At 42.6% G+C, this 21714-nt stretch overlaps 2 protein-coding genes across 3 annotated transcripts; one reads left to right on the top strand and one right to left on the bottom strand.

Annotated features, from left to right (window-relative positions):
• On the top strand, positions 1-9294 carry LOC136435378 (death domain-containing protein 1-like). Its single transcript, XM_066428836.1, has 15 exons — positions 1-226; positions 1684-2501; positions 3408-3510; positions 4101-4227; positions 4743-4873; positions 4993-5175; positions 5339-5492; positions 5976-6073; positions 6207-6352; positions 6761-6954; positions 7091-7377; positions 7575-7629; positions 7819-8012; positions 8512-8579; positions 8953-9294. Exons 2-15 carry the CDS (start codon positions 1759-1761, stop codon positions 9104-9106), a joined length of 2637 nt encoding a protein of 878 aa, XP_066284933.1. The 5' UTR covers positions 1-226; positions 1684-1758; the 3' UTR covers positions 9107-9294.
• Positions 9295-11838: 2544 nt separating this feature from the next.
• Positions 11839-21700, bottom strand: LOC136435374 (uncharacterized). Of its 2 annotated transcripts, none has more exons than XM_066428831.1 (4): positions 21575-21700; positions 14621-17966; positions 12414-14141; positions 11839-12105 (listed from the first exon to the last, which is right to left on the bottom strand). In XM_066428831.1, exons 2-3 carry the CDS (start codon positions 17939-17941, stop codon positions 12420-12422), a joined length of 5043 nt encoding a protein of 1680 aa, XP_066284928.1. In that variant the 5' UTR covers positions 17942-17966; positions 21575-21700; the 3' UTR covers positions 11839-12105; positions 12414-12419. The 2 variants fall into 2 exon arrangements, with proteins under 2 accessions (XP_066284928.1, XP_066284927.1); XM_066428830.1 differs by having other exon boundaries at positions 11839-12086.
• Between the last annotated feature and the right edge of the window lie 14 nt (positions 21701-21714).

The raw sequence follows: 21714 nt of genomic DNA, 5'->3' as shown, positions 1-21714 counted from the left end.
AGTACGCTGGGGGACATTGCGGACTGTAACGGGACAATTGGTGCACTTGCTTTCCTCTGACTTCTGTTTTCTTAGGTCTATGTTTGGTGTTGACCCTGGTCAGAACTTATTTTGGACACTCCAGACGTGCATATCTAAACATTTCTTTGATTCACAAGTATCTGAGGTTCAAGAGGGGACAAGAGTGGACATAACGTGACCAATAAGGGACTCGAGATAACCACAAGTAAGTGATAACAATGCTTGTCAAAAGAACAGTGGGCCATTGTCGGCGTAACATTTCTTACGGGCTTTACTAGCGCTAAGACATAGCGGATGTGAATAATCCCCGCGCAAAGATTAGTAATAGTGGAAAAACATCACTTGACCTTGTCATGTTAGAATCGCATAAAGAAATTTTCGAACAGTTTATTTGCAATGAGTTGCCAAGAGAGGCTTTTACTAAGAATGACTTTTTGGGCATATTTACTTGTCTTGGGAGTTATAAGTTTTCATTGATAAACATACAGACTAAAAAGAAATAGACAACAGCAACAACATAGTCAAAAGAGATCTCCGTCGATGCACCTTTGAATAATAGTGCAAGTCGCGTTCAGACTATATTAAGAACAACTGTTGTGGTACATAATGTATAATTTCTATAATAAAGGCAGTTGTTTCGGCACTACAGCTGTGTATATTGTACTGTACCTGTACTGTTGTTTTTGTGCAGCCTGTGCCAGATGTACTTAATCCTACCGCTGCAGGTGTTTAGAACATGACAGTGAAAATTACTTTTTTCCAGACGTGCCGTCTCATGGTCACTGTGGTGCATGTTTTTCTCTAAGGAATGATAGAACAAAAGTTCAGACATGTATAGTATTACCTCTAGATTTATGACAACTAGAAGCTTGCATTGCTTCGTGGATACTCGCGAGTGCCAAATAATAGAGTTTCAAAGCGCTTTAAACATTTCTGTAATAACTATTGTCAGGTTTTACGTGTAAGTCATTCCGTTTGACAGCTGATTAAAAGTCATTGTTCTTCTTTTAAATTGTTTATCGTTCGTATGACTGTGTGAGGAATATACAGCATTAAGCTCGTGGTCATGGCAAGATATTTATGAGTGTTTTTCAGTACTAGTCACAAAACAATACGTGGTAGACTGGCAATTAATTCCCGGTTCTCTACTCTGACTTGCTTCAGACATATTTTCCTACCATAAACATTACTGTGCGCAAATGTCGGTAGTGGTTGTGTGCTGTTTATACGTCGCTAAGGAGACAGGTAAGACATCCACCAATCGTGATGTCTTCACGAGTTGAATGTTTACCGACCTTGTTGAGTGTCTGGGTAAGGAGTCGTCATAAACACATAATTAGGGCCATACTGACGTATGGTAGAGTGTTGCTGTGGTTTAATAGGTTGGAAATGACCCACTTTGCAATGGACAAACTTGATTAGCCTTTTTTTAGTACCACTCCTTGCTTTTCCCCAACATAAACGTTCGAATCATAAAAATCACAGATATTAAGATAATCGACTCGACCACATCTTACTGTCTTTAGTCTCTGTCACAACATAATGTTTGATCCCCCTCCATTTTGTTTGTTTGTAGAAAGACGTTACAAGTGTATAGTTACCAAATACTGACACAATGATAGCACCCAATTACCAGGTTATTTCCTCTCGCCCAACTATTAGGAGCGAGCCAAAAGCCACAGAGGACCACAAAAAACGTTATGAGCTTTAGTAGGGGACAAGCACACTAGTGAAACCATGGCGACTAAAGAAGAGACTGGACTTGATCAAATGGCTACAGAGGAGGACCATGACTCGGAGACAATGGAAAAAGAAAAGACTGGCCTTGAGGAAGAACGAAATGATGACCAAAACAGTGGAGATGCGTTAAACACCACTGAAAAGGAAAGTGAAGAAAATGCCGCAGAACCCGAGGAAATACACTGTGAAGAAGATGATGATGATAACGCAGATGCACAAGAAGAGGACGTGGAACCAACAGAGCAAGAAGAGACGGACGACCTTGACAGGGAAGCCACAGACGAAAATACTGACGACAAAGACAATGAAGCGCCTGAGGCAGACGAAAATAATTCCTCTGGCGAAGAAAGGAACGAACCCCAACAAAGTACAGACGCGTTGGAGGACGAAAGGGAACACGGTGAAACAAAACTAGAGGAAAGACAAAGTGAGGCCGGTCCTGACGATGAAAAAGACGTACAGGATGTTGAAAAGAGCGAAGTGGACTCGAGCAATGACGACAAGACGGCTGACTCCGACGTCAATGACTCCGACCAGAAGAGCAACAACAAAGACAGAGAAGCACCCATAGCTGAGGAATCAGACATATTGGATAGTGAGGATGAAGAGGGTGGAGAACAGGATTATCCTGAGGAAGTAGACTGCGAGGAAGATGACAGGGACCAAGAGGATAAGGGGGCATCTACACCTGATGTACTTACAAATGGAGACGTCGATGACAACACTTTGACTCCATTACCGTAAGTTCTAACGGTTTTATACTAATTGCAAGATCTCTACAAAAACAACTCCTACGCTTCGATAGATAATCACAGCAGAAAATGATATGCCTAGTGACTAATATTATTCACATCTATGAAATAAGGTTTTACCATTCATCATTTCCGCACAGAACACAGCCTTATACAATTAGGCCACAGCAAGTAATTTTTATGGATGACATCAGCGCGCTCATTAATTTTCGCCTGATTTTGAAATAAAAAACAAGAAATTTCATTGCCTTCCAACGGTGGTCAACGTGCCAAAAAATGGCAAATATGTCGTAAACGTTGACAGTCTAAGGTGTTTCATTGCATATGAATACCCAGTGTAGTTCCTGCCCATGATGGTATAATAAGAAGCTGTTTTCTGCAGTTGTTCTAGCAAGGACATTATATAAATAATGGGGGGGGGTCTAGTTAATTGAGCTGTATACACAAGGTGTTTCATCGCATATGAATACCCAGTGTAGTTGCTTCAGATGATGGTACAACAAGCTCTTTTCTGCATTTGTTGTAGTTAGTCTATTGAGATGTATACACACCTACAAGGATATGTTTACTGTTGAATCAAGGGGGGTTTATATTATATATGAATGAAGACAGGGCTAATACATTGGTTGAATACAAGACTAAAAGACCTGTAGGTCATGATATCATATTTCGTCGCCTCAATTCTTGTTTAACAAGAACTATGATCTCAAAATTTGAAAATATAGGAATCTTGTTTTTTTTGGCCTGCCTTGGTTTTTTTTCGCCCTATCTCATTAATTTTGGAGTCTGCGGAGGATGTCATCCATAAAATTTACTTGCTGTGGCCTTATGAAAAATAAATTGAAAGTCTAATGACATTTGATTTATTTGTTTTTGCTCCTTCTCTCCATCCAGCTTATTCTCTTCTGTGGAGGACACGCATCCGGCCTGTGTTATCCGGGCCTCCACGTCCGTCCTCGAACATCTCAACGTTTCTGCTTCAGTAGAACGATCAGGCGTGAGTCAGTTCTTCTTTATCAACACACAATCTGTACCCCGACTTGTAGCGTATGTACCCCAACTTGTAGCGTATGTACCCTGACTTGTATCATCTGTACCCCGACCTTTAGTGTATATATCCCGACTTGTAGCGTATGTACCCCGACTTGTAGCGTATGTATCCCGACTTGTAGCGTATGTACACCGACTTGTAGCGTATGTACCCCGACTTGTAGCGTATGTACCCCGACTTGTAGCGTATGTACCCCGACTTGTAGCGTATGCACACCGACTTGTAGTGTATGTACCCCGACTTGTAGCGTATGTATCCCGACTTGTAGCGTCTGTACACCGACTTGTAGCGTCTGTACACCGACTTGTAGCGTATGTTCACCGACCTGTTATTTATAACGCTTTTGTTCAGCTGTCAAGCAACTGTTAGAGGATGAAATTTGAATTCGTTTGTTTTTCTAACATAGTTATACTAGTTAGGGAGCATTCTGAAACGTTAACACTATACTAGGACAAGTACGTGGGCCTTCATGATTATAGCTCATAAATTATTGAAAACAATGTTGACTGTTGTTGTGAAATGTTTCCCCGAACCAGGAGGGTGTCCGGGTTTGTACCGCCAGTCATCTCAGTCACCTCACGGTGGGGAGCAACGAGGAACTCATCAGTGACGTTATTAGGCCTGAACCGTTTGGAAAGGAGCTGCCATCTTCGGTGATCGTCGGTGAGTGAGTGTTTGGGTGAGTGTGTGTGTGTGTGTGTGTGTGTGTGTGTGTGTGTGTGTGTGTGTGTGTGTGTGTGTGTGTGTGTGCGTGTGTGTATGTGTGTGTGTGTGTGTGTGTGTGTGTATGTGTGTGTGTATGTGTGTGTGTGTGTGTGTGTGTGTGTGTGTGTGCGTACGTGCCTGCGTGCGTTCGTGAGAGAGAGAGAGAGAGAGAGAGAGAGAGAGGGAGAGAGAGAGAGAGAGAGAGAGAGAGAGAGAGAGAGAGAGAGAGAGAGAGAGAGAGAGAGAGAGAGAGAGAGAGAGAGAGAGAGAGAGAGAGAGAGAGAGAGAGAGAGACCCTAACAAGTATTTGTACTCAAGAACCAGTATCTGTACCACCAGTGCCCTTGGAATCTCTTGTTGTCATGTTTCCTTAAAGGAAACAAGACTAAGAGCCTATGGTTGATTTGTACTGTACTGTACTGTAAGACATTTGTGACCTTTAATACATGTTTCAATTCTGTCCTGTTCTACAGATGTCCCTTACACTGGGAGCCCGTTACCTCGCAATGACCACCGGGAGATCGCGATCAAAGTTTCCTCTGACGGTGAGACATGGCGGCTGGTGCGTGCTCGACACTCGGATATTCAGTTTGAGGACTACAAGGTAATACTGACATATGCATTTCCTTGTTGTTCCAAGTTGCCTTACATCTGTATATTCGCATTGATGCACTTATCAAAAAGATGTAGCTAATTCCACAAAAATGTCTTTTTCTTTTGTAGGGCTTTTTCGCCCAGTTGAAACTGCACAGGCTGTGTCTCCTCGCCGTGGTACTGCGCCTGAAGAGAGAGCACTTCATCCTGGAGCCGACAGGGGGCAGCGTGAAATCATCCGTGGACCACAGGGTCGCCTTGGAGTGGTCGTCACATCCCGAAAGGAAGAAGAAAGGCAGACTAACTCTTGAAGTAAATATATTTTTAGGAAACAGAGACGAACATTCACAGACGACAACACACATGCACACATATACGGATCGCATTTTTTTAATCAAAGATCAATACACTGATAAACCAACGTACTTAAAATGAAGTGTTAAAAGACAGTACAACGTTAATTTTTTCCCGTTAGGTCCGCCCGACGACCACGTTCGTGCATGACCTGAAGGACCGGGACCCGCTGGGGTACGAGTGGCTGCTGACCATGGGCCCGGTGGTGTACCTGCCCGTCCACACCTTCCGCAGGGCCGTGACCGTCACCCTGCCCTGTCCGCACCACGAGGCCGGTAAGTGGTAGCCTCCGTTGAAGACTTCTCCCGGCTGTTTTTTCCGGTTACCGTTTTCTGATTATATTTTTCTTATCATTCCCGGCCAGCAATACGAAAAAAAATAAGAAGAAAACGGTAACTTGAAAAAGAAAACTGAAGCCAGGAGGAGTCTGCAACGGAGGCTAGATACGTAGGGTCTATAGTAGTAGTAGGTTCTATAATCACTTCATGATCACATAAACCCTAAAGTGCGGTTGGCGTAGTGTCAACACACTTCTGACTGGTTGATTACCTACAGTACCGTTTCATCCTGGTCTGTGTAACGCAAACTCTGCTGCCCGGGTCTAAAATGGCCCCTCCCCAGACGCCGGATGCTGGGCCCGGCCACTAAAGCACGATTCAATCAGGCTACGTTTCATTCCTGTACAAGGCATTTTGTGTTTTTACTGTTTGATTGCCAATGACCGTTAATGCCTGCTTGTTTTGATATACCCATCACAGCTGTATCTAATGCTCTGCCCCCATGGAGAGATCCAGCCATCCCCACCCCAGTCCAGAGAGTTTCACAGGCGCCGTATAGTCAGATGTTACTTGACAAGGTAAGGTGGGAGGTGTACGAGTCTTGTCTCGAAGATTCTAACATTAAAAGCCCGTGTCTTTGGCCATAAAATAGTGTTCCAATGAACAAATCATTAAATGTACCGCCCTTTTCATTGATTAATCGCGCTGCAGGTTAAGAAGCGGGAAGACAGGAAAGACGCTCTCCACGTCATGATGTACGACAGAGCCACCCAGCGGTGGTCACTCCAGGTCAATAACCTGTCACGTCACGAGGCCGACACAGAGGTCACGTTCCAGCCTACCAAACTGGCGGACGGGTAACGTGGACATTGTCACAAAAACACTAGAAAACTGTGTAACGTTACATCACCATACAACATACCACTGGATGTCTTAACCCTCTGACACTACAGCAACATTCACGCACCACAAGACACAGAATGGTTAATCAGTTAACGTTTACCCAATGGTAATGTAATACAATGCTGAACGTTCTTCCAATACTAAGGTATACACGGGATCAAATTTTCGACAACCACTGTCGCCTTCTTTAGTATCAATAATTGATCAAATATTGATCCTGAAGAAGGCGACAGTGGTCGTCGAAAATTTGATCATGTATGTACCTTAGTGTTGGAAGAAAGTTCAGCATTGTATTATGATCACTACCAACAATGATGAGCTTCGATGACAATGGTAATGTATTGCCATGCTCCCATTGTCAGTTACATGGTGATGAGGACACTCCGGGAGGTCCCCGGGCCGCTGGAGGACCTGACCCAGCGGGTAGACAGGGTACTGAGGGAGACACAGGTGTGCTGGACCTTATACAGGCACGGGCACGACCCCGACAGGATTGTGGTCAGGTGTGCCACACTCAACACCATGGAACAGGTGGAAGACGAGCTCAAAAACGCAGGTAAGGATTACCATAAAATATTTAGTGACTACTGGCTATATTATTAAACAAAAAAAAGTCTACTTATTTCATTGTATGCGTTGCCTTGACACAATGCTGTTTGCTCAGATTATAATATGTTTGTGTTTTACATAAGGATTCTGTGACATCTCCCCCGTGAGTGAAGAAGTCGGCCTGCTGGAGGGACAGTCCGTTATCATCAGTCTTGGCGGGAACCTGGTTATCGATGACGAGGACGGTCGGGTAGAAGTCGCTATGCGTTTCCATGCCAACCAGCAGGTCGTGTGCGAGTTCTGGATAAAGGCGCGGGATAGATACGCGGATCGCGCCTACCCGACCTACCGGGGCACCCTGGTGATCCACGCCGAGGAGCCGGGAGGACAGCGGAGACTCCTGTGCGCCATGGCGGTCACACTACCCAAGGTATGCGGCGGTGCTATAAAACGAATCCTTTTCTGATTGGGCCGGGACAGTTGCATTTCATTGGTCTAGGCATTTTACAGGTACCCTTCCGTAAGTTTGGTTTGGGCGTCTGCAATTTCTAGCTTTCCACGTCTTCTACATAATGAAACTAGGCGTTCCAAGTGTTCATTTTTTCAACCTACATCATACTTTCACAGATGGAGAAGCGGTTTGAAAGAGCGACCAGAGCAAAGCATGTGGACATCACAAATGGTGAGCAATGATCGTTGTTTAACCTAATGTAAGTGATGCCCAAACTTATGTGGGGAAATTTTCTACTTTCCTTCATGCATGGGCAAATGCTATCAATAAGATGCATGGCCCATCTTTAGATCAGGGCTACGTCATATGTTTATAGCAGGAAAAGTGACGTCACAGCACTGTTTATTTCTCCCTTTTCAGACCCACTGAACAACCAGTTGTTAGACTGGCTGTCGTTCGAGTTGGGAAAACACTGGGAAACTGTCGGCAAGGCGCTGAAGCAAAGTAACGCCACTCTGCAGCGTATCAAGCGTAACTACCCGTACGATAACAAGACCCAGGGCTTCAACATGCTGTACCAGTGGCGCCAGTCACAGTCCAAGTCTACAGACAAGGTCAGGAACTCCAAATGCTATTTCGTCAAAGTTGTCTGATCTATATACCATTAAACAGAACCATAACATTTCCTCAGAATCCGCCAATAGTTAATCAGGTTGGTAAATCACTGGATAACAAAGTTTGTACGCAACTAGAGTTAATACCAAGGCAACGTTTCGGTGACTGTCACCTTCCTCTGGGCAACCGTCAGTCACATTTGGGCCCGCATTCATCACACTGCAGCAGCGACACCTAGCTGCAGTGCGAAGCGGAACCAGTATGTATTACCCTGAGAAAGGTAACAGACGGTCACAAACGTCGGCTAGGTATTAAGTCTTTGTGTACAAAGAACTTTGTTATCAATTTCCTGCAGAATGACGTCGCTTTCTGATGAAAACTGCTCATCGAAGAAACGCACTGCTGATTGGCTGATGTTTAAAATTCAATTACATGTATGTTCATACCAACAATAACATTATGTCTTTATACTAACGGCTGGTCTGTTCAACTGTTAAGGTTCGTGAGTTGGCACATGCTCTGAAGAAGTCACACAATCGTGTCCTTGCTGACGACCTGATAAAAAGGTAAGATGTTGAAGATGTTATTTGTCCTTTCAAGTTCTCAAAACAGATATTGCACAGCATATATGTGGGGCAATTCCATTTCCGACATCCATAGGCTGATCATTCCTCCCCCCACTCTGTAAAATTTCCCTAAACATCTAATTGCTTTAGACCTCCACTCTTCCGTACCCCTTCACCTGTTTTGAATATACATGTACTCTGATACCTTCTTGTTGATAGGTAAGCCAGCTTACCCAGTACTCTTCTGACACTTAGCCCTTCCAAATCTCTCAGACAATGTAACTACATTTTAGTCAGTAACTTCCCACTACTGTCTACACCGTTCCACTATCATGATTCCTGCTGACAGGTGTACTGTGTTGTCTACTACTAGATGCACTGACAGAGATGGGACTGAAGAACCCTTGCAGACAGGACAGGAAGTCATCCAAGAGAGTGTCGGACAGGCGAAAGAGCTGGCTGCTGGGATGGTATGCCCGAAGGAAACTTCGTCGTTGCCACCCCCCACCCCCCTCCCATCCTTCTGAAGAGGGCTACGGGGCCTGAGACTTCTGAAGGGATGAGGGCTGAGTGAGGAATGCAGATCTCAAGATAAAACGTGTTGAGTGGACCTTAAGACCTAGAAGCTGAAGACGGAGCTAAAATATGACTGACTCAGCAGCTGGCGTTGAAATAAAATACACAAATTGAAATGATACCTGAAATGATGCTGAACATTAAATTAAAGACCCAAGCACAAACACGTGCATGTAGCACACACAACAGAATTTAAGGGACATTAATTGAGCTTGAATAAAGTTTAAAGATAGATCTTTACAACAGCTTTACGGCGACCAAAAATTTGGTTTTAAGCTTATTTTACCGTGCTGAAACGTCGCTTAAATGAGTGCCACGACGTACGATTTACGGAGGCTTAAATGCGGCGTATGTCTATTGATTTAAAGATTACGATGCTAAAAGTTAACGTAGCGTAAAAGTTAAGATTTAAGCTAAGTTCACATTGTTTAAACGGTTGCTTAAATGGTGCCACAAAGCACGTTTAAGTGCATACCTAAAGATAGCGTAAATATAACATTTAAGCCCGCGTAAGTATTAAGTAAAGTGACGTAAAGAGTCCCAAAACGGAATCTTTAAGCATGCTTTAAGAGTGCTCAAAGAGCTGCTTTCGTCCTGTGTTAGAATCATTTTCATACATACGTTGCCCTAAATGCTGGTCTGTATTGTACGGTAGCGTAAATGCTGCTTCCTATAGCTAGTACAGGAATGACGCCAGCAAATTTTAAAAGAAAGGACTTATACAATGCATGTCTACAACACTGTCCTAAATTAAGTATGAAGAATTATCTCCAATCTTATTGTAAAAAAAGGCTTCCAACACTATCTCCTTCCATACCTTCAGAAATGAAACTGGTTTTATCAGCATGGTTTTTCTGTTCTCCTTATGTTATGTCATTGTTATCTTTGTGATATTTGTTATTCAATGTCAAAACATGACTTTGTGCGGAGGGAGCACATGCTATAATCAAGTGTTAATTTGGTGAACAAAAAAACAAACTTTTTCCACAAATAACACTCAAGTAAGAAACAAAAGACATTTCCCTTCTACATGTGTACCTCCTTTTGTCTGTGCAGGTTTGTAATGGAAGTGAAACAAGCACACTGTGACACTTGTATATAGTTACAGGCATGATGACTGGATGTAGGGAATATAACAAAAACAAACAAATGGACATGCATATATTTGTTGTTTTCATGTACTTCACCTGTCATGACATTACAACGTCTCAAAGACTGAAACTTGTAATACATGTATCCGACACAGTAACTGTGAATTAGAAATATCTTTTTTTGGTCTTCATTAACAATTTTGCCAACTAATCTAATAATCTAACAATTCATATGAAAATCTAACAGTGAAATTAAGAGTGTATATGGCATATTGCAGCATTACATTCTATCTACAACACACTAGAAATAAGCAAAAAGCAACAAAAAAAGATCTAAACAAAAAAAGTGATAAATAACAACTTAATATTAGCTATCAATATCTGACTGTAGATACTGTAGGCTGTAGTGGATTTCAATAACATCACATATACTGGATACACTGTGTTTGATCTTGAGTTATTCTAATACACTTCCAACATTTGATTTTAAATAGCGAAAGTATTCTATCTTCAGATTTATATAGCTAAGCGTCTACAAAGCAAATGTAATGTTAATTTCGTCTTCTCATAGAAACTAGTAATGAATTCACTGTAACATATGGGTAAAGCCCCTGTCACACAGCACGAAAATCGATCGGCCGATGAGTCTGCTAATTGTAAATGGCATTTTTCGCATTAATACGCCCAGTATTCTTTCAATCTTTGTGCAATTTTCTGATATTGGCCGATGTTCACGTCCCCAAGTCCCGTCCATTGGAATAGATTCTTGTGTGAAAAACATGCTTAAGTCTCTGACGATCTTTAAATTCTGCAACCCTCTGTCGATCAACAAAAACGGCGGAAGCTAGTCGACTGTGTGGCAGGGCATGAAAAGCAATTCTTTTACGTAATGGCTGTAACACATTCTAACTATTTCAACACTGTGGCTTTCGCATTGGATCTGGAATTACGCAACAGCTGAGCAGCAGATTTTGTTACAATTGCAAAATCATTGTATAAACAAATGGGTAGAATATACATGTATATACGTACTATGAAATTATCTCAATACCTTCAGAAGCTTGGAATATTTACAAGTACTAGTACTCTGTCGCTCTCTGTCTCATACATAATAGGCGTTATTGTTACATGTCTTGATAAAGATTCTGCATGAAGAATAAAGCTGCTGTTTCATACAACAACTTTCTGTACAGTATCTGAATCTGCATTCTAGACTAGAAATCAATTTTTTCCTCTTTCTTAAAGGACAGCATTTCTTGTTTCCATATACTTTAGTTACATGTAGGTATCACAGCAATACTTCCACACCTACATGAACAGATATCTGAACAGCAACACTTAGGTCACACTGACTTCTTGGTTATCCAATTTTTGCACAAAATTGATGGAGCGAGAAATAAACATTTTGTGATGGACCCATATATGCCTGAATAAATCCATGGAACAAAATTTTAACATAATAGATTATAACATGGTTATAGATATTTCACCAAGAACTTGAATAACTACAGACTTCTTTGGGGGGGTGATATGTCCCCAGAATGGTATATGTACCTGTTTTTTCAAATCAGAAATAAGATCATGAATTGGTGCAGCCTTAACAGAACAAAGATGTTCAACAAACACTTTTGACACTTTTTGTGCAAGCAAAGCAAAGTTGAGGTGGACAAGCCACTCAAAAAAAAGGTTAACAACAAGTACTAGTATTGTTTTCTTGTCAACAAATCATATGGTGGCTATCTCTTCAGCCTGGAATAGTTGTGTAGATTCTTCAATGATGATAATCATCTTCTCCTCCGGGTAACCACTGATGGTAAAAGTTGGATTCTCTTGAGTTCAACTGTTGAAACAAAACTTGCCTGGTGTTAATCAGATGGTGCAACTTCTTGTCCGTTAAAATATGTAGTGCATAATGTACATACTTCTTCATAACACAGCATTACAATCTACAAGTACATTAGTGTACTCTAAAATCACTTCTGCAATCCGACTGCTAATATAGAATTTGGAGTATTCTGGCAACACAACTTTTTCAAATATTGAATAAAAGGTATTTCATACCATGTACATTAAGAGAACAGATGTATCAATAGTATTGATTCAGACCCCTTGGAGTAGTTGACTTTACTATAGTTAAAATATAAGAAACATAAAGAAATCTGCCCACCTTAAGTTATCTCTCCTGCTTGATGCCAGATGACTGGATGGGCAGGCAGACAGACAGATCTATCTCTGGTGGGGATGAAGGATGTTCTGAAGAGTGATCTGTAGTCAGGACTCTCTGTGGGGTCAGCAGGGGAGGGCTGGGTTTGGGGGATGGCACCTGTGTTAGGACACCTCTCTGTGGACTCAGCAATGGAGGGCCAGAGGTCGTCACATCGTCACAACAATCTGGAGCAGACTTAAAGTCATCAGTCATGTCTGTGTCTGACTGGAGGATGTCTTGGCTTTCCTTGCTAGACGGATGGTCTTCAGACTTGAAGTCATCCTTAGCATCTGTGTCTGACTGGAAGATGTCTTTGCTTTCCTTGCTTGATGGAGGGTCTTCAGACTTGAAGTTATCGGTGACATCTTGGTCTGACTGGAGGACATCTTCACTGTCCTTGCTAGACGGAGGGTCTTCAGTGATGTCTGTGTCTGACTGTAGGATGTCTTTGCTGTCCTTGCTGGATGGATGATTTTCAGACTTGAAGTCATCAGTGACATCTTGGTCTGACTGGAGGATGTCTTGGTTTTCCTTGCTAGACAGAGGGTCTTCAGGCTTGGAATCATAATTGATGTCTGTGTCTGACTGTAGGATGTCTTGGCTTTCCTTGTTAGACGGAAAGTCTTCAGACTTGGAGTCTTCAGTGACGTCTTGGTCTGACTGAAGGATGTCTTGGCTTTCCTTGCTAGACGGACGGTCTTCAGACTTAAAGTCGTCAGTGATGTCTGTGTCTGACTGGAGGACATCTTTACTGTCCTTACTAGACGGAGGGTCTTCAGACTTGGAGTCTTCAGTGACATCTTGGTCTGACTGAAGGATGTCTTCCTTGTTAGACAGAGGGTCTTCACTGCTGTCCTTGCCAGTATGCAGACTGTTCTTGCTAAGCCATAGGTCCTCTATTGTTTTGTTGATACTCCTCTGGGTGCCGTTTGGATTTGTAGTTGACTTGGAGTCATCTTTGTACCATGTACCCGACTGGCTTGTATCTGTGCTGTCTGTACAAGGAGGCAGGTCTGTTTTGTTGTCAAGTTCATTGTCCATGCTGACCTGAAGATCATGGCTTTCTTTGTTACTTTTGCTGTCCTTACTTGGCACACGATTGACTGTGTTGTTGGCAACTTGATTAGACTCTGGGTCTTCCTTATTGTTTGCGGTTTCTTGGGCGTTATCAATGCTCTTCTTGTTAGCCTGAGGGTCAGTACTGTTGTTTGCCTCGGGCTGTGGACCGGTTGTGCCATGTTCGTGAGGCTGGTCATCACAAGGACTACTTTTCTTGGTCTGCGATGTTACTGTGTTGCCAGTCAGGTTTGGTAAAACGTCGTCGGTGAGATCGATGATAGGTGAGGCGTCGTCTGTGATATCTATGACAGGCGAGGATTTGGCAGCACTGGGCATGCTTGGATTGACTCCCATACCCATCATGTTTGTCGAAATGTTATCTGAGCTGCCTGCACCATGCAGATCATCATTTCTAGCTAAGGTTGGCATAACTATACGTGTGGTGGCTGCATTCAGCTCACAGTTGTCTGCTATATCCATCTCTGCCTGGCGGACATCTGAGGAGTCCACTTCCTGTTGAGGATCATCTCTACTGTCCATAGTAGCCTGAGCATCATCTGTGCTGCTTGCATCTTGCTGGAGACTCTGGTGACAAACCAGCATAACTGGATAGGGCTCTGTTGCTTTGGGCTGAAACACAACCACATCAAACAGTTGGCTTAGTCTCTTGAATTGCTTTGCACATCTTAAGTTCTCCTCCTTTCAGTAAATCATGAAAACCTTTGTCAAATATAACTTATAGAATATAAATCATGCATGCATTTCATAGGTACTTTTGATAATCTTCAATGACTGAACATTTCTTTAGATTTTATTGAAAAGCACCTGCCATTTTCTGTTTAACATGTAAAAATCATGCGCCATGATATATCATAATCTAGTACATGTACCAGCAACAGGCCTTGGAAAAATTACACTTTTGTTCCACCCAAACTAAGTCAACTCCAGCCTTGCTCAATAGTGAAAAATTTACAATCCAATGAGACTTACTGCCAAAAATGCCATACTATATTACCTATAATATTTACTGCTTAGGATAGTTGGATTTGCCATTGCCAAAAGTTTCCTTATAGTTAGAGTTCAGAATTATAAGCAAAATAGTATCTTACATCCACAAATGCTGCTTGTCTGGAAGAATCCACATCCACATGGCCCTGTACAGTTGAACTGTTTAAAGCCGTTGCAGGTAGCGTACCCTCCCTGTAGCACTGTGTGTAGGCCTCCTGTATCTTGGCCCTCAGGTCCACGCCAGCTGCTACATCCATGCTGAAGTTCTCCTGTATCCACCCCTCCACATCCCTGACCGTGAAGTGTCTGTCCTGCATCTGTTGTGCTGCGTGCACCACCAGCTCACTAACACTGGAGTCAGGATCCACGTGCACTATTGGTCGCGGGGGCTCCTCATACGCCTCTTCCTCCATCTCCGCAATGCTGCCTTCCTTAATGCACAGCTGTAGTTCCATCTCTATCTCGTCTACATCCTTCCCCAGCAGCTGAGCCACCTCCTCACAGATGTCCTCCGTGTATGGTCGATTTCGTGGGTCCTGCGACCGGATCACGTCCAGTATGGTAGCCTTGACCAGGGGGTCTGGATTGCTCTGCTCACACTCTGCAATGCTTCCCTCCTTCATACACAGTCGCAACTGTTCATAGATGTGCTGCTCCCTCTGACCCAGCATGTTGGCCACCTTCTTGCAGATCTCGTCAGTGTAGGGGGTGGCAGCTGTATTTTCATTGGTCTGGATGGCTTCCAGTAAGGCTGCCTTCACTAATGGGTCTGGTGAAGGGCCTGTGGACGATGTCTTGTTTCTGACGTCCTTGTTTAGTCGGTATGACTCTCTTCCGTCCCGCAGGAACTTCTTGTCGACAGAACCTTCCCGCAGACATCGAGCTAGATTGTCACTTATCATAGCAGCATCAACGTGGCTCCCGTGCTGCTTTTGTACTCTTTTGATGATTTGACTCTCAGATGTCCAGACTCTGAGTTCTCTACATTTCTGTATTGCCTCCAATATCCAGTTCTTGACTAAGGCATCAGGTTTCCCTGTTCCCTCTAATGTCAGAACAGGTTTCCGTCCTCCTTTCTGCTTCAGAGGCTTTGATACTGTTGACAGTTTGCTTACTTTCCCCTTGGGAAGTTTTTTGCTGGCTGGCAGACCCAATGCCTTTGTAGAGGTTGTGTCAGTGGCACTGCACTCATAATGGGATCCCCCATCTTCCCCCATTATATGTGTAACAATGCCTTCTTTCACACAGAACTGAAGCTGTCCAGGGATGACTATAGCGTCTACATCATGGTTCAGGTAGACTTGTCTGCAGATGTGCTCTGCCGTGTGTGTGATTTTGAGGCGCTTGAGGATGGGAATAGCCTGAAGGATGTAGTTTGCGATAATGGGGTCAGCTTTCTGACTTGACTTCTGACATCTTGAACTACCCTTTTGCTTTACACTCTTCCTTGCTGTCTGCTTCTTAGTTGATGTTGTACCCTTACCTATTTTGTATATTGCTACACCATCTGGCATGATTACTCTGTTAATTGTCGATCTGCTGTCCTGTGCTAACAACGCTAACTGATGTTGCACTACGGTGGGGTCAACCTTGTGCAGACGTAAAACTCTCTTGCAGATGCGCTCGGCAGTGGCTCTTTGTCTCATGCCCTTCACGTCATGTATGGCACGGATCAGCCATTTCCTGTACTTTTTACTCCCCTGCTCGGGGACTGGTTCATCTCTTGGAAGTGGGTTAGAATCTGTAGCTACTGAACCCTCATTATGTAGTAGTGCTTCGACATTCAAAGGAATTTCAGTTGACGTGTTGTTTGCACTGCTTTGCTGCTGCACTGCAGCCTGTTTCCCAGTCACAGAGAAATACAAAGTCTTGCCACCATATCCCATTTTAGTCATGCTTCCTTTCTCAACGCAGAGTGCCAGCTGGCTTCTCACCTGGCCGAGTGTGAGCACCTTCTTGGTCATTCGCAGTAAAGTGCTGAAGATCCCAACAGCAGTGGTCTGTTGCCCTAACATGTGCTTTCTCTTGATCGCCTTGTGCAACATTTCCTCTAGAGATGGGCTGTCAGAATCTGATCTGGGCTTCTTGTATGTTCCAGACGAACATGGCTCTTTCTCTTCACCAGGAATGCTTTTCCTCTTGACCGGTTTGATGACATCAGTCTCAGGTAACTTGTAAATCACTGTTCCATCTGCTTTGTAGATCTGTAAAATGCTGCCTTCATCGACACACAAATCCAAGCACTCCAACAGATCTTTCTCAGCAATGCTACAGTCCCGTGTTATAGGCTTACAAATTCCCTCCTCAGAGGGTTTTTGCTTGTTTGCCTTCATCTTTCTCAGTATGTCTCTGATCAACTGTTTGACAGTCATATCAGGCTTGCCTGACATCTGACAAACAAGCTGGCACTTACTGACGTTGTTCTTCTCAGCAGCACCAAGCTTGTACAAGATGCCATCTTTCTGCAGTTTTCCATGGGCCATGCCACGTTTTGCTGCCTGCTGTAGCCTAGCCTTCAAGTTGAAGTCATTCTGCACTTGCAGGTCGTGCACTAGATACCTACTAATGGCGAGTAAAGATGACCCACCCTCCTCGTCCATGTCCATGATAGCCTTACAGATGAGATGAAAGTAATCTGAATGTGTTTGTGGTGTAGTTGTGAAGAGAGGGTTTGTCTGAGGCTTTGCCTGACAGTCTGCAGGGTTACAATAGTATGACGCCCCAGAGTTTTTGGAGCTTAGAACTCCACGTGCCAATGCTGCTTCAAACCCCTTCTCAATAACTTCCTTCTGTAGACCAGACACCTTAGCAGCAATATCTACTATAGCTTCACGACTCGGCGCTTTCTTTCTTCCAAATTTGATCTTGTCCACCGCATCCAGAATTAAACTGGTAATGAAGTCTTCACTAGGATCACTTTCAGTCTTGACTTCCTGATTGACCAAAGTAGTCATTGTGTCTGCTCTCTTGCCGGCGGACTCACTATCAGTTGATGTTGGTGCTACGTATGCTTCAGGACTGTTGGAGGAAGCTGTCACATGGTAGTTGTCTACTTTAGTTGGAGAATCCCAAACCTCCATGTCCAGAGAGATGTCCTCCTCTTTTACTGTACCGACATCCCTAGATCTGAGAGACACATGGGAAAGGTCCTTGGATTTCAAACGTTTCAACTCCACTTTGGCTCTGGACCACGTGGCATCAGTAGGGTTGATGTAGATGCAGGCCCCCCTGGCCTGACGAACCCTGAAGATCTGGCCTTGGTTAGTAGCAGATTCCACCTGTTGCTGAACAGTGTCCCGTGGGACACCATGATGCCTGCACACATGGTTGATGATCCTGTCTTTAGTGGCCAGGCCCTTCTTCTGCACTGCCTTGATGGCCTGAAGCAGCCAAGTCGGTGGCTTTGAAACTGTAGGATCCATGGTTTTCTGGGACTCTTGTCTGGAGCTGAAAATGACAAACAACATTCATTCAAACACCCAACATAAGAAAATTGATAATGTGATAACACTGATATCATGCAGAAGTGACACAGTGTGAATACTACATTGTGAGTTGTGACCCATGCCACAGGTAAAGCAACCATCACACACTACTGACTGTAAGTACGAGGAATAAAATCACTGTCAAACAGAAGTATCTGTTAATATCATACCACCTACAACTTCTAAAATCATGGAATCCTACGTCTATCAATCTAAATGTTGGCACTTTTTGTTATTAATGCACAATTGTTGGTTCTTAGGCCAAAGGGTTTATGTATCAGTAGACATTATTCAGTGTGTCTAACACTCGAACATAATCCATACTGCTTTGTGGTACTAATCACAGTCAAATATGGAGGCTGTCGAGTATGATAATCCTATACCCTTTATTTGGCAGTGCAACACAATACACTGGAGATGCATGTGAGAATCGCCTAAAGAATTCCAGTCACTGTGTTTTACATGCATGATAAACATCAGCATCTGATCATATTGCATACTTATTCCTCAGTGGGCACGTAAGGCATTGATTAACGTTACATGCAGTGTAGCAGATCTGTACAGTGTGCTAAGAATAAAGTATGATGTCCAAAATAATTCCTTTCATATGTTACTGTCAGTACTGTATTGTGATCAGTGTGACACACTCTGGGTACCATATATGGAAAGAGCAAACAGAAAACCACTCAACCCATTTTAGCTCTATGTGAAATAGAGCAGAATGTTGAAATCTACTAAACCATGACAAAACTACTTTAAAGTTTAAGTACTTCTTTTCCCCATCAGTCTGCTAGATTATTCATGAACCTGTATCACTTTAGAGGTATGGTGTCGTGCATTCAGGGAATCTTTTTGACAGGAACATGCATTTGTGACATTCTTGAAGTTAACAAACACATAGCTTGTAGACAAGTACAAAGTGAGATATCAGTTTACCTTCAACATCCACTATAAGTATAAACCAAATGCACACTCTTACCCGTCTACTCATTCTCTTGCAGTAATCTTCAAGCCGATGCACAATATATAACGGTAGACACTATATATGGTGACTTAATAATGCAGTAAAGCTTCATACACTTTTGATTAAACTGCATGAGTAAGGTCTTTTCATATCATGTCAGCTTTAACTTATCTAAGGTCTGGTATAGCATCTGCTTGTTAGGTACACCTTTTTCCAGTGTTACATGTAGTCACCACATGTCACAAAATAAGATAGTACTGTGTGTAATCAATAGTGGAAATGATAGAATCCCAATGTCTGGCAAATCTTAAAAGAGATGAAACAAAATATTTGGACACTTGAGAAAACATTGAATCAATTATGATACACAATACACGATACAAGTAATACTTGTTGAAACAAGACAAAAATATGGCATACTATCATAGACAAAGAACAAACACACAACAAAAGGACATTGTAGAAACAATGACTAGGATGACAAGACAGCTTAGTGCTATTATACATATAACTTGGTATTTGTTCCACGGGGAATTAGGAAGTTACCTTGACCTAAATACATATATTATATGTACAAATGTACCATGGAGGCTGAGTGTACATACTGAATGTTAGATCTAAGCTTGTGATGGAATGCAAACATTCCACATGTGTTGTCCATGTAATCAAACCTACCTTTATTCACTGAACTCAAGTCAAGGACAGTGGCAAGTACAATTGCTGGGATTTTTGCAGGATCAAGCCGGATATTTTCTTTGTGTGTGTGAATACATTTCAATGGTTCCTAACCTGTCATGAATGCTGTTTACGAACCACCTCTACCAGTACCATATGTCACACCCATGTAGCCGGTGACATGCTGTGCATAAGGAGACTCCCTGGTTAGCCCAGGGAAAGGTGGCCTGAGGCAGTGAGCGTAGGTGTCATTTACCAACCAACAATATTGACCTCAGTTGACTGGTACTGAGGAAAGTTTTACTAGTTCTGTTATAGTCTCTGTATGAATTTCAGTTGACATGGTAATTTTCAAACCTCAACTTAAGCTGTGAGGTTTAACCTATTCCTGATCATGAATCATAAAGTTTATCAATCTTTACAGGGCTGGCTGAAATATTTCAACTTAAAAAGCAGTTCAGGCCTTCAGGAGGTATCTGATATCTGTAGCTGCCATGTGCCTTGTTCCTCAACCTGAAATCTGACCGACTGTTAACCTTTGTCACTCTGTGGGCACCATACAGCACATGAATAGAATATATTTCATTAGAAGCTAAGAGTGCTGAATGTTAATGTGGGGGTATAAAGAAAACTGTGACCCATGTAATAACTAAATTAAATTTCCTTCCACTACTGTATAGTTATCATAGCATTAAGACTTTTTAACTATTAACTTTTATAGAGCTGGTTGTGATATTTAAACTTGCAACAACTACAATAACCTGAGAAGTTCCTGGCCTTCAAGTAGTACCTCAAATATGGTAGAAGATCAAGTGTACTTCATTGTAGATTGCACTACTGTATGTATGTTAATGATAGAAAAATCCTATTCAGTTATATAGAAATTAAATTCCCTCACTTTAGACATGTAAGTAGAACTGAAAAATTTACATTCCAGAATCATGCATTTTCACAAACCGACTACCAGTAATATATGCTAGACTACGATACTTATACCAATTGCAACAGGTGTATATGTTTTGTATTTGTTGTGACCTGTACTTAGCTCGGGTGGGCAAAATGTACAATAAATAAAGGTCTTCATTTGTTATCTGCCATCATTTCGGTAACCCTTCTGATACGTTCCTTGGATAATATATATGTTACATGATGAATACCAAACATTGGCGGGTAAGGAGACAAACTGGTTCTGTACTAGTAATCCCTATGTGTCAAATGAAGGTTAGACATCATATGTACTCCAAATGCGTTGGCATGTTGTACACCATGATAGCAGTACACTACCAACTAACATGTCTGTGTCTAGAAAAATCACTCTAACCACTATTCAATGCTACAACAGCACCACAATTATGGACAACGCGTTCAGTGGGCAAAGAGGGATTATCAACAAATCAAACACCACGTGAGCAAACAAAACTTTTCAGATCATTTAGCTTCTCTTCTATCCTGAATTATTCATGCGCGCATGGTCATGTGATGAAATCTTATTGTCTCGATTCCAATATCTAAAACATCTTATAAATACGGAGACTTCCGCCAACTTTTCTTCTGTAAGAGTTGGGCTAACCAAGGTCGATGTCGTAACTTATTTTGCAAGGAGACATAATTTTGTCTGTACCCGCCCACGTTCAACACAGGTATTCGGTGATGACCAGTCCATGCGCCCACGCGGTATAGCTCGCACTTAGCTTATCGTACCAAAAAATGGAGCTTCTGAACGTTCGCATTCCCACATCATTTTCTTCACAGCGCTGTAACCAGCTCTTTACAAAGGGTTACTTATCAAGAAGACGAGGAAATAGCGCGAAAAGGCCAACAGCTTTTCTGAAAAATATGTGCAATGCTACGGCATCAAAACAGCAACTATGGTCCCTCACAATTCCTTCCACACGTTCTAAGACGTGTCTTAAGAATCACTGTATACATACCTGGTCTACATTTAACCTCTGCGACAGCGCAAAGGGAGGAGAAAATGTCTCTAACTCAAGTCAACAGCTACACAACAAATTCTCCATCATGGCGGAAGTTGGTCAACGAGAGCTGACCTTTCAACTCGTGACCCGGATAT

The sequence above is a fragment of the Branchiostoma lanceolatum genome, chromosome 5, assembly GCF_035083965.1.
Source record: "Branchiostoma lanceolatum isolate klBraLanc5 chromosome 5, klBraLanc5.hap2, whole genome shotgun sequence".
Taxonomy (NCBI): domain Eukaryota; kingdom Metazoa; phylum Chordata; class Leptocardii; order Amphioxiformes; family Branchiostomatidae; genus Branchiostoma; species Branchiostoma lanceolatum.
This window is presented reverse-complemented; position numbering and strand designations above follow the sequence as displayed.

Coding starts and splice junctions, on each gene's coding strand:
- LOC136435378 (XM_066428836.1), top strand. CDS start 1,759: ATGGCGACTAAAGAAGAGACTGGACTTGATCAAATGGCTACAGAGGAG. Junction 3,511..4,100: donor CTTCAGTAGAACGATCAGGC/GTGAGTCAGTTC, acceptor TCCCCGAACCAG/GAGGGTGTCCGGGTTTGTAC. Junction 5,176..5,338: donor AAGGCAGACTAACTCTTGAA/GTAAATATATTT, acceptor TTTTCCCGTTAG/GTCCGCCCGACGACCACGTT.
- LOC136435374 (XM_066428831.1), bottom strand. CDS start 17,941: ATGGATCCTACAGTTTCAAAGCCACCGACTTGGCTGCTTCAGGCCATC. Junction 14,142..14,620: donor GACAAGCAGCATTTGTGGAT/GTAAGATACTAT, acceptor GTTGTGTTTCAG/CCCAAAGCAACAGAGCCCTA.